We start from the raw sequence: 16,795 nt of genomic DNA on the forward strand, positions 1-16,795 counted from the left end.
AGGTGGGGCGGCCCTGAGAGTGCCTGGTCAGCTTCCAGACTGAGGCAGTTCCCCAGCCCCCTCAGGGCCAGGTGGACTGAGGTCACAATGAGGGATGTAGGTCTCAGCCTCTCAGCTAGAAGGCAGGTTGCAGTCAAATGTCACCTGGTGATGAATGGGAGGCAGCGATAGTTCTGGAGGTTGAGGGCAGTTGCAGGTGATTCCAAGGGGACTTGGGACACCCAGGTCCTGGCCCAGGGCCAAGGACACCAGCCTCCCTAGCGCACCCTCCACCCTTCTTCCCCAGAACCGGCACTGGCTGCAAACACATCAAAGAAGAAAACATTTCAGGGCCAATTCATTTTTCTCAAAACATATATTTACCCCTCCTCTCAGTACATCTTTGAGCACCTTTCCCAGAATCTCAGGAATGTATAGACCCCCGCCCCACACTTCATACCCGCCCTAGGCCTTGGTGATGAGGCCCCTCACAGCTTGTGCAATGGCATCCTTGTCGATACCGAACATCTTCAGCAGCTCAGCCGGCTTCCCACTTCTTGGTACCCGGTTAACTGCCAGGTGGGTGACAGTGATGCCAGGCTCGCCCACTACTGCACTGGACACAGCCTCACCAATGCCACCTAGAAATGAAAGGAGGGGAGTCAGAAGACGAGGCCTCAGGGTGAGCAGTGGTGGGCCCAGCCCTCTGTCAGCCTTAGTCAAGGAAGGAGGAGGCTGCATATGCACCGCCTTTCTCCACCTGTAGCCATGAGCCCATCACATAACTCATTTTTTTTTTTTTATTTTAAAGACAGGTATCGCCATGTTGCCCAGGCTGGTCTCCCAACTCCTGAGCTCAAGAAATCCGCCGTCCTCAGCCTCCCAAAGTGCTGGGATTGCAGGCGTGAGCCACCATGCATGGCCCAGAACTATTTTTATAAGCCCAAATATGGCCTCTAAATGTTTGTTTCAAACACCATTGTTGGTGACCAGCCAGCCACTGTCCATAGTCCGATTATCTACATTTGACCCCAGAGTCAAAGCCCATCTCTCCCACTGGGGCCTCCTACTTAGAGAGGCTGGTGTGTAGTTAGGGAGCCTGCTGTGTGAAGGACTCACAAATACCAGAAATTCTGCATTGCTTCCCAAGCTGCACCATAGCTTCCACCTTACACTACCTCAGGGACGCCACCATCCACCATTTAGCAGCAAGGTTGGAATCCTCACCAGCTTCCTGGGCAGCAGGAGCTCCACAGAGCTCATCAGCAGCTGTGAGTTAGCTGGGTCCCCAGGCCAAGCCTGAGGCCTGTTAAGAGACCACGTCCCAGCTGCTCTGAGGGGCAGCTCTGGGTGTTCTGGGCCACAGCTGCCCTCCTGGGGCTCAGATAGAAGAGGCACTTCCAACGCTCGGCTGTCTGGCCCTGTCCCTTGCCCAGCCTGCCTGCCCCAGGTCTCCTTACCTTCATAATAATGGTCCTCCACGGTGACGATCCTGCCCTTGGTGGCACGAGCGCTGTCGAGAATGAGTTTTCTGTCCAGGGGCTTGATGGTGAAGGGGTCCAGCACGCGGATGTTGATCTTTTCTGTGAGGGAGAGCACACGGCGTGGCTGAGGGGAGGGCTGGGCACCACTATCTGCCCTGGTGGGGGCCTGGTGGGACATCCTGAGGGCTGCGTGTAGCTAAGAGCTCAGCCTGTGGGCCTGTCCCTGTCCCAGGGAGAACCACTTGCCACCTCGTTCCCATGGCTGAGTTCATGCTTGCCAACCCCTTGCACTGGGGCATCTGGTCCAGCTGTGTTGCCCGCAGTATCCAAGAACCCAGAGCAGAGCGTGCAGGCCCTGAGCGCCTTCCCTCATCCTCCCACAACCTTGAAGACAAAGGGAATGCGAGAGAAAACACCCCAGGTGTCCGGCCTGATGGAAGGTGAGGGTTGATGTGGTGACGTTGGGGAGCTGCAGCCCGCAGAGTGATCAGAGGCCCACGTGCGGCCCCAGCAGCAGAGGCAACTTCTCAGAAGGACAAACCCACGCTTGCCAGGCCCTGCTTAAAGCTCACCCCCCTGGGTCTCCCCCTGCCTGGGGATGGACTCCTCTGGCTCCTCCAGCCCCATCTTGCTCCTGCCTGACCCTGCTCCAGCCTCCCTTCACTCTCCTCTCTGCTAATCAATTCCTACCCACTCTGAAGCCACTTTCTGGAAGATGCCACACCTGCCCCCTCTTTCGTGCTAAAACATGACATCTGTTGTGATTCTATTGCAGGAGAGGCCAATGCCTGTCTCCCCTACAAACCACTAGCCAACACTGTGAGCTCGCAGTAATAATAATAGAATACCAAGTCACATGCATGTAACCCTCAGGAGAGCCCTGAGGGCAAGGGGCTAGTATCTCCATTTTACAGATAGGAAAACAGGCATGGTGATAGTGAATAACTTACTTCCTTAACTAGTGCCTGGCTGAGTGATTCCAGCCCAGCTGGCAGGCTCCAGGCCACTGATCTGGCCACCATGCTGGGGGGGTCTCGACTTTAGAGTCATAGGGTAGGGACTGTGGGCACTGCAGCCCCAGGACTTAGCATCATGCCAGACAGAACAAGTGCTCAAAGGATGGCTTTAATTGCCATCATTATTTAATGAAATGAAATTATTTCTCTTTAGCTGTGAGCTCTTCAAGAAAGAACAGAAAGAACGAAAGAAAGAACCCCAAGACCTAGCATGCAGTGGCCGCTCAGTTGATGACTTTGGAGGCCCCTTCTCCTCACCTTTCTTCAGCAGTTCGGCAGCGGCCAAGGCCTCGTGCAGGGTCACCCCAGCCCCGATAACGGTCACCTGGTCATCCTTGCTCTTCAGGACCACCTGGGGGTGACACAGCGGGTGAGTAAGGCTCAGGGCCCTGGGGCAGGGTGTGCCCTGACTGCTGGGAGTCACAGCAGGGAGGGTCCAGGCAGCTCTGTGGGCTCCTGGGGCATGCGAGGCACTGACCTTGGCTTGTCCGACCTGGAAGTCCTCATTGTTGTTATAGATGATGGCATTTTCTGGGCGGCTGGTCCGGATGAAGCAGATACCCTGAGACCGAAACAGATAAACTGAGGATACAGGATGTGGCACACCTGTATCCAGAGACGAGGTCTTTCTAGAGAGGCCATCCCTTCCCATGGGAGTGTTAGTTACTGCATCCTGGCTACTCCAGCAGGGAAAAGGGCCTTGCTTGCCCTCTGCCGCCCGCACCCCACTTGAACACTCTGAGAACTGCCCACCACCTTGCAGCCTCAGACCGAAGGCAACTTTCCACCAGGTAGACTGGCTGCAGGTGGGCTACTCCCACAGACTGCACCAGGCAGAGGGGCAGGAACCACACGCACTGGGTCTGTGGCATGCAGCTCCGCGCCTGGACCACAGGGCTCAGCTCATCCTTGCCTGTCTTGGAGAACCCAACTCAGGAGGGTGGAGAGGTGTCAACCGCCGGACCGGCCAGGGCTGCCAGGATTCTCAGCAGAGACAGACTGTGGCAATCAGTTGACAACGTCTGCCACGTGGCAGTAAGTGGGGCGTGTATTTCATTTTTTCTTGTCTAACTTCCACAAGCTACACAAACACCAGGGGCAAGGTCAGGAAACACCCCCTGGGGCAGCAAGTGACCAGCTCTGGCCTCCTCTTCTGTTTCCCTTGGGAAGTGATGGCTGCCAGCAGGAGAAAGAACAGCCATGCAACCTACCTTTGTATTGGCGGCTAGTTCCACTGCCTTCTCTGTAGCAACGCCATCACTTGGGTAAAAGACAGTTGATGTGGGGACTGACCGAAACATAGCCAGATCTTCCAGGGCCATCTGGGAGGGCCCGTCTTCCCCTGGGGTGTGGGGGAAAGGATATGCAGAAGTAAGACCCCTACCCCCCCCCCGTCCATGGGCTGGAATCCTGGCCCATCCCCCTCCCATACCTCCTGGTGCAAAAGTCAAGGGAGCTCCAGGTGTAAATGCCCTGGCTAAACTCACCGATGGAAACGCCGCAGTGGGAGCCGCAGAGGTTGATGTTGCTCTCGGAGATGGCGGCCATGCGAATCTGGTCAAAGGCCCGCGTGAAGAAGGCTGCAAAAGTGCTGCAGAAGGGCACCGTCCTGTTGCGGGTGGCACAGCCCACCGCGATGCTCACCTGGGGGCAGGTGGGACAGGGTCAGCCCAAAGGGGCAGGCAGAGGGTGGTCGGGGAGCCTAGGACCCCTTTTGTGGAGAAAGCCACAATTTGTATATAGATTGTCCATCCTTTCTGGGCTTCTGAATATGTCCCCCACCACCTTCTTCTGCAGAGACCGGTCCTCCCAACCCCTCCCTGGGGTCTGAGGGCAGCAGCCTCATGCCTGCTGAGGCTCCAGGCCCCAAATCACTCATCCAGAAGCAGCACTGAGTACAGTCATCAGTTCCAAACCAGCTGCCCTTCAAGGCTCCAAAATCTGCCAGCCAACACAAGGCCTCTTTCCCTAGTACCTGGGACCTCCCCAGCCCCACGCCCTGCAGAGCAGTCTCTGGAAACCACAGAGAGAATTTCAGGTCCAGTTGGAAGAACTCTGGAGATCTGAGTGCCCTCCAGAGAGAGGAAGCTCCCTGTCCCTAGCGGCCTGCAAGCCAGGCTGGGCTCCTGGACCACCAGGAGGGGATATTTTGAAAAAATGGACAAAACATTGTTCCTTACTTCACAACCTCAGTTCCTGACAAGGGTCTGCTTCCCCAAATGGGTACATGTCAGGGGCCCAGAGTTCCCTCATCTCTGCATCCCTCAGGGTGGCAGGGCCCAGAGCCGTGTGCATTACAGGTGCTCAACAGACTCTGGCTGCTAAACCCATCACGGCCCCACCTACTGGCAGGGCCTGTCCTCCACCTGGAAGAGACCCCATTCACCACCAGGCCTGGCCTGCACGCAGCTCCTCCTGAGAGCACCTGCAGTCCCATTCGGCTCCCCCATGTGCACACCTGTCCAGGACATTTGCACCTGGGCAGAACCTCCCAAACTGTGGCTGTTCAAGGTCAGGGGTTAACGCTGGGTCCTGGCTTTTCTTATAGTCTCCCTGGGCTGGCCTACAGCAGGCACCTGGCTCTGCCAACATGGCTGCCCCGCACCCCTCAGACCACAGCCCTCAGCCTTGGGTGGACCTGTCCCTGCTGGCCCCAGCACCTACCATGTTCTGCTCGGCAATGTAGCACTCGATGAAGCGGTCCGGGTGCTCCTTTTTGAAGATCTCCGAGAAGGTGGAATTTTTGGTGTCCCCATCCAGGGCGATGATGCGGTCACTGGCATGGCCCAGCTTGGCCAGTGCCTGCCCGTAGGCCTTGCGGGTGGCTATCTGTGAGGAAGAGAGTGGGAAGGCTCTGGACCCCTCTGAGGGTGAGTGCACACCAGCAGCCTGGAGCCCTGCTTTCAGAGAAGGATTAAAACGGGGCCAAAAATGGAAGCCCTGGAGCTCAAGGTCCTGCGGAGGCTTTTAACTGCTGAAAGGTTGCCAACGACTACGGTCAATGTCTTGGGAGCCCCTGGAGCCCCGGCCCCCTAGCCTGGCTGTGAAAGGTATAAGCTACAGAAGACGCCCACCAGCCCCAACTTCCTGCCTGCTGCACCAGGTCCATGAACCTATTCCACTTTGCATGGGAACACAGAAGGCTTGGGAGTCAAGGCCAGGCACAGGCTGCATGGATGGGTTCCCTTGGGACAGAAACCTGGAGCGGGACAGCTCTGCCTAGCCTTTCCCAGGTCAGGTGGGGGTCCTGAGCTCAGGCCAAGGGTCCCTCATGGACCAGCGATGCAAGAACTTGGGAGTGAGTCCTTGGCTTTGATCTCAGTTCTGTCAGTAGCTTGCTAAGCTTGCTAAGTGGGCAATTCCCTTGCCCAGTCTGAGCCTCCGCAGGTCAACTCCATAGCTGTCTGTCCTTCTGAGGGAAGTGACAGGAACAACACCTCAGGGATCACTCCTCGCCCTAAATGAATCGCTCTCCTCCCTTTCCCAGCCCTCCAGAGGGTGTATCTGGGCCACAGACTTGGGAAACCTGAGAACTACAGGTTCAGAGAAACAGGCCCCACTTTGTACCTTGTCCCCAACTTTGTAGCTGGGCAGGCTGGGCATGCGGATGTTGGCAATGTCCACCGAGGGTGCGTCCTCCTGTGGAGGGGTTGCCAGGATCTTCTTTTTGCTCTGGATCTGGCTGTAGATCTCCTGGATGATCTGCTCAGCCATGTTTTTGGGGAGGGGCTTCCCATGCCAAGACTCCTTATCTTCTACCCCTGCAGACCCAACACGGGAGGACAGAGGAATGGGTAAGACAGAAGCTCCCAGAGGGCCAGGAGGCTGCTCCAGGAGACTGGCCCTCCACCTGCCGAGGGCAAGGGAGGAATGGCATCATCCCAGACAGGCAGAGCCCAGCCAGGCACGGGGGCCAGGAAAGGAGGGTCGCAGTGAATAGGATGGACTCCTACGTGCCCACCACTCACTGTCTACTGCCTGGTCCTCCGGGAGCTCACAGCTGAGTGGGAAAGGAGGGGCCAGACGTGGGCAGGTGTGTGTTTCTGGGTCCACTGCCCCATCCCTTCACCAATGTGTCCATTCTCTTCCTCCCCACAACCCCGCCTGGAGGGTCACACACAGGTAGAGGTGTCTGCTGCAGAAACACTCAGTTTGTCGACTGGGTTGGAAGGGACCCTGGCCATCAGAAGAGGAACCCAAGGCCCAGAACAGGGCTTCCAGGGTCACCCAATGCATCTGTGAGCAGCAGAGGAGTCTATAAGCACCTAGGCATGCCCACCCCATGGCACCTTGTTGTGTGGGGCCAGGAAGGCTGAATATCCCTCTCCCTGGAGGTCACCTCAGTAGTCACTAGAGTCTGGCCAGAGCCAAGAACAGACTGAACTCCCAGGTAGCACCCAGCAGCCCGAAAGACTAGCAGGAGCCCCCCAGAAGCTGCAAGTGGTCCAGATCCTGCCCAGTATTAACACCAGAGGGCAGTGCCAGGCAGCAGCACCAAAGCCATGACAATATCCCAGAGCCCTTTCCTCGACATCCACCCCCTCCCAGACACCTCCCAGCACTGCCAAACCCCCACTCAGAACGTCCTCATATACCTGAGTCTACATGGGCAGAAAAAGCCACAACCCCTGAGAGCAGGCAGGTGGGCAGCCAGGGGCATTTGGCAGGGAAGCCGACCCAGGCCCTGAGATCAGCCCCCCTCGTGCCATAGACTTCCTCTGTCCCCGGGCAGGTCCCTGACCACTTGTAGCCTCATTTTCCCATCTTTAAAATGGGTGAGGCCATCCCAGGCCTAGGAATCTGGAGCCCACACCTGGGTGCCAGGGAGTGACTTACGCCTGCCTCATTCTCCGGCCTGGGGCAGAACCTAGGTTCCAAACCCACCAAGGCTCTCGGCCCACACAGGCCTTGCTCAGCATCTGCCATTGCTTGAGGAGTATCCCACTCACCTCCTGGAGGGAACAGTTCTCTCCGGGCCCTGCCTGGCTCTGTGTCGGCCCTTCAGCTGGAGCAGGTGGCCGGAGCTGGCAGAGCACACACAGCTGCGGCTCCGAAAGGTACCAGCCAGGGTGGGGCATGGGGGCTGCCTCACTCCACGACCTTCCTCTCACCCACAGACACTCCAAGTCCCTCCTCTCCTCCTGCCTGTACATGCCCCCACCGGCAGAGGCCAGACGGATCTGAGTTTAAATCCTGGCTCAGCCACAGGGGTCACTGAGTCACAGCATCTCCCGCTCCCCTTCCCTGGAGCCTGGTGCACTCAGTGAGCAGCAAGGGCTGTTTCCCTGGATGTGAGGGTCAGAGCTAGGTAGCCACAGGGTCTGGGCCAGGGGTGAAGGTGGGGAGGGCGGCTTGTGCATACTGACCCGTGATCCCTCGGCCCTTGAAGGTCTTGGCAATGATGGCTGTTGGCTGGTGCTTGGCCTGGCCAAAGGCCTTGCACAGCTCCTCCACGCTGTGTCCATCCACGATGATGGCATGCCAACTGGGGACAGGGGGCAGAGAGTAAGGGGCAATTCCCAGGGGCCACAACACCGAGGAGCCTTCCAGGGAAAGGTCTGCCTTGGCATCTGGGGTCTGCCCAGGCTCCACCCCACAACTGCGGCCTCAGCTGGAGTAGTAGAAAGCTTGCAACATTCCTGTTTCCAGTTTGGGTTTTTTAAATCCTTTTCTTTTTCACATTATTTTACTTCCTTTTGTTTGCCTCTGAACAGGTTTTCCTCCTCTTCTTAAGTAATCCAGAGCTCAGTTCCTTTATTGTCTCTTTCATTCCTGATCTGCTCATTTCCTACTGAAAGCTGTTCTGGGGTCAGCGCACTGGGTTTGGAATCTGTCTGCTATTAGATTCTTGATGAATTTTTTGGCCCAATTCTTATTTGGGGAACACATTTGATCACTCCACAGATGCTGGATGTGGTGCTGGAAATGTTTTTGAAATGAACCATGGAGTCAAATATACAGGAAGGAGCTGGGGCAGAGCACCCTTTCTCTTGAAAAGCTATCCTTTTGGGGACTCTTTTTGACATAGTAAGAATAAAAATAGCACTTCTCAAACTGAGTGCCATGCCAACCACTACCCATATTAGCCCACTGAAGCCTCACCATGCCATGCTTGGGTGCTGAGTTGGCCCCATTTTACAGACAAATCAACTGAGACACTGAAGGTGGAGTAAGTAACGTGACCCATGCCACAAAGCAAGTTAGCGGTGGAGCCAGGACTTCAGGAATCTGGCTTGAGTCACGAGGTTATGGACACAGGTCCTGGGGGTGCTGCTGGGGTTGTACTCTGAGTCCCCAGATAGATGTGGCCTTGGGGAGGCCTGTGGGGTGAGGACCCTGTGGCTCAGGTTCCTCGCCTGTCCAACAGAGATTATTTCCTCCCTTCCTCCTCTCCCTTTCTGAGGTCAGTCAGCAGGGAACACAGGCCTGCGTCTGCTGTGCTACTGCAAGGTAACCCCAAGCATCCTGTTACTTAGTGTAGTCACAGGCATGGGTTCATCTGCAAAACGCAGTCCTGGAGGCCTGACCTGAGTCTCAAAGCCTTGCACGGCACCTGCCCTGCTCCCTCCCCTCCACAGCCTCCTCAGCCAATGCTGGGCCCCTGTGCAGAACAGCTTGTGTTTGGCAACACCGGTGGAGGCTTTGAGGTGGGGCCCCTCTGGCTGACACCCATGCAGATGACCTCCCTGCTTTGTGCCCTTTGACCCTGAATTTGTAACCAATCAAGGCCGAAGGGGGGCATCTGGAAACCCTATCTCCCATTTCACCAGGAGCCTGTTCCTCCTCCCCAGGCTGGGCGGGGCTGGGCACAGGACATGGCCACCAAACTGAGGTTCAAACCTCTCCACAGCTATACATCCTTTAGCTTTACCGAGCAAGCCCCCATCCCTCAAGAACCCTCCTTCCTCAAGAACAAAGCGAGCTGACGTGAGATGGTGTGTGGAAGCTCCGAGAGCCACCATGCCACAACCATGAAAACAAGGAAACTCACTTAAAACTGGGCCTGGCCCACATATCCTGAGCCATTAAGTCCAAATGCCTAGAGTTTGAAATTGTGAGTCAAATGCTAAAGAAAGGGACCTTTAGATGGTGCTTAAGGTCCCAGCTTCAGCTCCTGCACCTGCAAAGCTGTGATCATAGACCACTCTCCGTGCTGTGACCACACTCAGGCCACAGCCTCATACATACCCGAAGGCCTCGCACCGCTTCTGGTAGATGTCCATCTGGTGCTGCAGCGGGGCCGGGTCACTCTGGCCCAGGCGATTGATGTCTAGAATGGCCACGAGGTTGTCCAGCTTATAGATGCTGGCGAAGGCCATGGCCTCCCATACGGAGCCCTCTGACAGCTCCCCGTCTCCCAGCAAGCAATAGACTCGGTAGCTGTGGACAGAGAGTGAATCAGGCCAGTCCCTCTCACCTGGACCCAGCTGGCTCCCACCCCCCCACCCATCCAAGGAGCCTGCACTCTGGGTAAAGGAGCAGCCACGCGTGGATACGCAGAACAGACGGCATTTGCACTCGAGGGGCAACAGTGTCACCAGGTCCCTGCAGCCTACCACAAGCGATACCCCAAGAGAAAATGGCCATGAAGGAAGCCATCAGGAGCTCAGGAAGAAGTACTGGTTGTTAAGCAACAGAGGTCTAGGACAACAGGGAGCTGGCTAATAAGATCTAGAAAAATGGGGGTTGTTGGAACGAGAGGAAAGTGAGGAAGGGTGGGTGAATAGGCTTGAGCCACCTGCTGCAGGGGACGGACCCCGCTGTGAACCAGAGGTTGGAGGAGGCCTTGGGACTGGCTGGGTGGGCCAGTGGGAAAGGGGAACCTTGGGAACCAAGCTCTGCTTCTGCCCGGAGGAGGGAGGTGGGCCAGGGAGGCCTGAGGCACTCTAGGCAACACCCTGGAGCAAGAGGGCTCAGGGGAGGATAGAGCAGAGGGCCCTTGAGGACCAGGCGCTTCCTGGGACAGGCTCTCCCCAAGCTTCCAAGACTAGCTCTTGACCCCAAGACTGAAGCTGCACCTGGCTCTTTCTCTACCACAGGGGCCCTCTCCTCCCCTCAACACAGGCAACTGTGATCTTTTCAAGACAGTGAGACGTTAAAAAGAACACTGAACTTGGGATAAATTACCCAGCAAACAGAACGTTCCTGGGCCCCTGGGGAGGGTGGGTGAGGGGGTGAGGCTAGAGGAAGGGAGACCAGTTCAGGGACTCTGAGCCCAGCCTGGGAGATGTGAGGGGATGGGGGTAGCAGAGGGATGGCAGCAACAGACAGGACCTGTCTGAAGGTCGCGCTGTCAGGAAGCTGCTGAGCCAGGATTCAAACGCAGGTCTGACTGTAGCCTAGACTGCCAGCTCCTTGCCGTGCAGGCATGCATGTAGGGTGAGGAGTGGTAGGACTTGGGGACCTCCCCTTACCCTGCCCAGTGTCTAGCTGTGTAGCCCCAGGAAATGAGGCTGGTGCCTGGTTGGGCTCAGAGGGGACACGGCTGCCCTCCTGCTCCTGCAGGAAAAGGCCCTCAACCCGGCTGCATGCTCAGCAGTCCAAGCCTCCAGGCCTCCCTGCTGCAGGGCCAAGGCAGGGGCAGCAGGAAGAGGCTGGGACAGCCAGCCACGGAGCTGTCAGCATGACTCAGCACTTCCACATGCCAGCAGGCTGGGAGCACTCCCTGCAGCCTCTCCTGCCTCGTGCTGCTCTTCTGTGGCCTCCACCACGGGAGGTGGTACCCCTGTGGGGTACCATGGCCAGAAGGACAAAGCCTCAGGCCCACACTTCAGAGGCCCTATCCTGTCCCAGCCTTGCCTCCTCTTTCCCCTGTAGGTTTTGAGGGGAACCAGAGACCATGGAGGGGCTCTGGTCTGGCACAGCAGCTCCAGAAAGGGGCCACATGATGGGGCTGAGCCAGAGAAGCCAACTCGACTTCCCAGAAAGGGATTCCAGGGAAGCCAACTGGCTGCCACCCCAAGCCCACACCCACTTCCAGGGAAGTCGAACCGAGGCTAGCACTGGAGGCCCAGCACAGCTTTGGCTTCGAGACTAGGGACAAGGCTAAGCCCTACAGGGCCATCAGGCTCAGGTCAGAGGGCGTGCTGAGGTCCTGAGGAGATGCCAAGGAAGGGGTTGTGAACAGGGAAGGGGCCTACAGGAGCCTGGGCTAACCCTGAGGCTTGTTATTGCCTGAGCTGTTAGAGTAGGGGTGGGGGACTGCAAACATCCATTCATGAACTAATTTGAAGAGAGGGAACCCTAAACAGAAGGTCGACATTTGTTGTAGAACGATTTGGAAACTACCTTACGTGTCCAACAACAGAGGACTGGCTAGATGGATTATAGCATCTCCATAAAACAGAATATTATGTGATCATTAAAACCAGCTCTCAGGATGGGTGCAGTGGCTCACGCCTGTAATCCCAGCACTCTGGGAGGCTGAAGTGGGGAGATGACCTGAGGTCAGGAGTTTGAGACTGACCATCCTGGCCAACGTCATGAAACCCCGTCTCTACTAAATATATAAAAATTAGCTGAGTGTGGTGGTGCGCGCCTGTAATCCCAGCTACTCGAGAAGCTGAGGCAGGAGAATTACTTGAACCCAGGAGGCGGAGGTTGCAGTGAGCTAAGATGGCACCAGTGCACTCCAGCCTGGGTGACAGAGCAAGACTCCATCTCAAAAAAACAAAACAAAACAAAACAAAACAAAAACCAGCTCTCCACTGTTAATATTAGGAGAAAAAGCTCATGATAGAAGGCTTGGTTTAAAGTGTAATACTAGATTTTATATTATACACACACACACACACACACACTGGGATTACAGATTTGTAAGCTTTTCTCATGATAACATGGACAAAATACATCATTATTAGATTTAAATTGGGGGTGGGAGGCAGTGTGCTAAGAATAAGGAAAATGTTGGTTGGGTGCAGTGGCTCACGCCTGTAATCCCAGCACTTTGGGAGGCCGAGGTGGGCAGATCACAAGGTCAGGAGATTGAGACCATCGTGGCTAACATGGTGAAAGCCCGTCTCTACTAAAAATACAAAAAATTAGCCAGGCGTGGTGGCACGTACCTGTAGTCCCAGCTACTCGGGAGGCTGAGGCAGGAGGAGAATCACTTGAACCCGGGAGGCGGAGGTTGCAGTGGGCCGAGATCGTACCACTGCACTCCAGCCTGGGTGACAGAGCGAGACTCCATCTCAGAAAAAATAAAAATAAAAAAATAAGGAAAACGTTCATTTCTTAATATCATTCTGTACTTTTTAAACAGGAGGGCAGGGAGAAACAGTGAGTGGAGACCAGTTTGCTCTATCAAGACGCTACCTCTGGGTGCCTGGCCTGACATGATAATCCCTCCTCTTCCCCCAGGTACAGTCGGGGGCCTAGGCTCCAGGCAACCCTGGCCCCAAGCCACCCTGGCTTCTGGGAACCCAGCTAAACTCCTTCTCCCTACACTGACTTGTTCCATTATGTTAGGGTCAGGAAATGCCCCTTCACAGGGAATTATTTCCAGCAACTGTAGGGAATAATTAACTCACATCTCTGGTTCTCTGCCAAATAAAATGCTCTTAAACATGCATCTCATTCTTTGTGTGTCTCTCTCTCTTTACTTCATGGTGAATCACTTCTGGGTGTAGCCAAGCCTGCCCCAAGGCTCACCAAGGAATGAAAGCAAACTGTGGTGAGGTGACACTGGCCTGAAGGGGTCTGGAAGGGACTGTGAGGCCTCCTTGGAGAGCCAGTCCTGGGGAAGGGCCTGCACACAGAAGGTGCTCCCTGCAGCCTCCTGTCCTTCAAGGACCCACAGTCTTCCCGAACCCCACTATGGCACTTCTGCTGCAGGAGTGGAGGACAGGGCAGTGGAGATGCCATCAGCTGCAGAACTGGGCCCTTCTCCCACCCTGCGGGCTGGCCCCACTGGCCTTCCTCCTCTAGGAGGCTTCCCGCCCACAGGACTCCCCGAGCTCCTGTGGTGCCCTCAGCCTCTCCAAGAGCAGCCTGGGTACCTCCACCACCAACTGGATGGCCTAGGCCAGCATCTTGCCTCAGCTTCCTCACCTGTAAGACGGGTCATGGTTCTCACACCACTACCCAACTCACAGGGGGCTTTTAAAGGTGGAACCCAATACAGCACATGAGCACTGAGCACAGGGCCTAGCCCCCAAAGGGCAAAGGAACCCTTCTGATGAGTGATTGACATGGTTTGGCTCTGGGTCCCCACCTAAATCTTACCTTGTAGCTCCCGTAATTCCCACTGGTTGTGGGAGGGGCCCAGCAGGAGATAACTGAATCATGGGGACAGGTCTTCCCCATGCTGTTCTCGTGATGGCGAATAAGTCTCACAAGATCTGATGGTTTTAAAAACGGGAGTTTCCCTGCACAAACTCTCTCCTTGCCTGCGCCTTCCACATAAGATGTGACTTGCTCCTCCTTACCTTCCACCATGATTGTGAGGCCTCCCTAGCCATGTGGAACTGTAAGTCCATTAGACCTCTTTTTCTTCCCCAGACTTGGGTATGCCTTTATCAGCAGTGTGAAAACAGACTAATACAGTGATTCTTCTTTTAAAAAAAAAAAAAAAAATATATATATATATATATATATATATTTTTTTTTTTTTTTTTTTTTTTTTTAAGAGGCAGAGTCTCGCTCTGTAGCCCAGGCTAGGGTGCAGTGGCTCAATCATGTATAGCTATAATCTTGAAGCCCTAGGCTCAAGTGATCCTCCCACCTCAGCCTCCTATGTAGCTGGGACTACAGGTGTGCACCACCATGCCTGGCTAAGTTTTGTATTTTTTGTAGAGAGAGTCTTGCTCTGTTGCCTAGGCTGGTCTGGAACTCCTGGCCTCAAGCAATCCTTCCCTCAGCCAGCCATTATTCTTAACAGTTTACAGCCTCATCCCCCCAGGTCATATCTGACCACTGCAGACAAACTTATGGCTAGAACCTTCCTGGGGGGCTGTTCCTACAAATCACCTGGTGGGCACTGGAGCAGCACACCTTTCCGGTCAGGCTCATCACCCACCCTCTGAAGGCTCAATCTCTCAAATGTTTGTTTCTTCCCTGCTGATAGGAGGTGGCTTACAGGTATCCCAGAACCCCTCAGAACATACAACCCTCCCCTTTACCAAGATAAAGGCAAGTGGCTCAGGCCTGGGCTCCTGGTGCCTAGTCAGACAGGGGCCTGGGGGTGGATCTTTCTGAGACTTCTGGGGTCTGGGCACAGGGCTGGGGGCAAAACAGGAAGTCCTCAGCCTAAGCACTCTGGCTGAAGAGCACATGATTGGGAGCACGCACTCTGTGCAAACCTGGCCCTGCCAGTCACTGCTGAGGGACCCAGGGCAGGTCCCTTAACTCCTGAGTGTTTCCTCATTTGTAAAGGGGGCCGGTCATGGCACCAGCCATAGCGGATGTTTAAAGAGCAAAAGAGGCCACGCATATGTATTACTCTGCCCTAGCCAGGAAAGAGGAAGAGTCTGGGGGCGACAGTGAAGGCTGGGTCACCCAAGGACCACTCCCCAAAACTACCCAGGTTGGGGGTGGGGAGTAGGTGTGTTACCTGGCCTTGTCGAAGTATTTGCCGGTGTAGGCCATCCCACAAGCGGCCCCGAGGCCCTGGCCCAGGGAGCCAGTGGCCACATCGGTGAAAGCTTGTTTCTGTCATAACAGAAGGCCACCGTTAATCTGAGAGGAGAAGGGATCCTGGTCTCACCCGCCTAGGGAGCCACACTCCCACCCAGCCCAGCGAGCCCCTCCCCTGCAGAAGATCAGGCCCCAGGATGGCCTCTACCTAGCATGTGACTTCTTCTCTTAATGAACTAATTATAGGTTCAAATCCTAGCCCTGCCCACTAGCCAGCTATGTGGCCTCAGGCCTCAGGCAAGGGACTGAACCCCTGTGAGCCTCAGTTCCCACATCACCCACTTCACAAAGTGCTGGGAGAGAGAATCATGAAAAAATTGACAGAACATTTGGCCCTCGTGGGGACCCAGACCATGTGACAGTTTTTGTGGTAATCCATGAAGTCTTAACGTTTGCAGGGATGCCAGATGGCACCCCAAGGAACAAACTGGGTCCCTTCCCCAGGGTTTCGCCAGCATCCTGCAGCCACTCCCTTATTGAGTCCCCTCTCTTCCCAAGCTGTAGCTACCTAGCCAAGGAGGCCCAGTGCAGAAGGGTAGCTTGGGGAGAGGCCCTCCCTGAAGTCATCCCAGAGCACCCTGGCTGAGGCCTCAGAAGGCCTTCCCCTTTGGCACCAGCTTGGGTTGAATACGTGTCCCCAAAACACCTGCTTCTTTCCTTCCTCATCTCAATGCCCTCCTCCGCCTTTCAACACCTTTGGCTTCTCAGTGGGCACCCCCTACCCCCGTCCCACATGCCTGGGAAACAGGAAGTGGAGGCAGAGGCATGGGAGGCTCTGGCAGGAGCACTTACCGGGACCGGGTGCCCGTCCAAGTCGGAGCTGATCTTCCTCAGGTTCAGCAGCTCCGCCTCGGCCAGGAAGCCAGCTTCAGCCCAGACCGCGTAGAGGATGGGAGCTGCATGGCCCTGCCGGGAGATGGATGGTGGGGTGAGGTCAGGTGGGGAGCGGTTCTACTTCGGGCTGTGCCTACGGCATGCTGACCCCTGGGGCCCGGCTGAGCCGGCCAACTACAGCATCCATTTCAGGGGAGGAAGCAAGTGAAGGCCACTTCTCCCCTTTCAGCCCTCTTCAGCCTCTTGGTTTTCAGCCCAAAGTTCCCACTGCCAAGGCCGGGCAGGCACTAAGACAGGTGCAGGGGGCACAGCTGTGAGGCTGGACGAAGCCAAAACCCCAGCAGGCAGCCGGCTGCCCTAATCCCTGGTTTGTGGCATGGGAACAACTTGGACAGACTTCTAAGCTCTAAAGCCTGCCCGAGAGACCAAACGCCACGGAGGCAGGCCTGAGCACAGGTGGATTTCAGGGATCTGTGGCTGTGATTCCACCCAGAAGGGGGGGGGTCAGGGGGTCCCCATCCAAAACCCTGCTACAGCACACCACCACCCCGAGGGGGCAAGCTGTGGCCTCCGGAGCGCTGGCACAACACAGAGCAGGCAGGGAGCCACAACCCAGACCGAGATGCCAGTCCTGCCTGTCAACACCCAGACTGGGCAGAACACACAACAGATGTTTCCGTAGTCCCCTACTCCATTTCTTTGGGTTAAAGCGTTGTTTATGTACCTGGGCTCCATGGCAGACCAACCCATCAATTCAGTCCTGTATTCCTTAGCCAGCTGGGTCAGCACAGAGCAGGACACTGAGGGAGAGGCCAGGACGAGCAGGGAGAAGGCACCTGGGAGAGGTGG

At 55.9% G+C, this 16,795-nt stretch overlaps 1 protein-coding gene across 1 annotated transcript in view; it reads right to left on the reverse strand.

Annotated features, from left to right (window-relative positions):
• Positions 1 to 336: 336 nt before the first annotated feature.
• Positions 337 to 16,795, reverse strand: part of TKT (transketolase) — a 30,558-nt gene continuing 14,099 nt past the window's right edge. Inside the window, exons 3-14 of the mRNA XM_019023426.2 lie at positions 15,905 to 16,018; positions 15,030 to 15,127; positions 9,668 to 9,859; positions 7,846 to 7,964; positions 6,047 to 6,240; positions 5,144 to 5,308; positions 3,967 to 4,123; positions 3,691 to 3,821; positions 2,958 to 3,041; positions 2,738 to 2,831; positions 1,440 to 1,562; positions 337 to 620 (exon numbers count right to left, since the gene is read on the reverse strand). Of these exons, the coding sequence (XP_018878971.1) occupies positions 445 to 620; positions 1,440 to 1,562; positions 2,738 to 2,831; positions 2,958 to 3,041; positions 3,691 to 3,821; positions 3,967 to 4,123; positions 5,144 to 5,308; positions 6,047 to 6,240; positions 7,846 to 7,964; positions 9,668 to 9,859; positions 15,030 to 15,127; positions 15,905 to 16,018 (1,647 nt within the window). The 3' untranslated portion in view covers positions 337 to 444. The remainder of the gene's footprint in view (positions 621 to 1,439; positions 1,563 to 2,737; positions 2,832 to 2,957; positions 3,042 to 3,690; positions 3,822 to 3,966; positions 4,124 to 5,143; positions 5,309 to 6,046; positions 6,241 to 7,845; positions 7,965 to 9,667; positions 9,860 to 15,029; positions 15,128 to 15,904; positions 16,019 to 16,795) is intronic.

The sequence above is a fragment of the Gorilla gorilla genome, chromosome 2, assembly GCF_029281585.2.
Source record: "Gorilla gorilla gorilla isolate KB3781 chromosome 2, NHGRI_mGorGor1-v2.1_pri, whole genome shotgun sequence".
NCBI classification, from domain to species: Eukaryota; Metazoa; Chordata; class Mammalia; order Primates; family Hominidae; genus Gorilla; species Gorilla gorilla.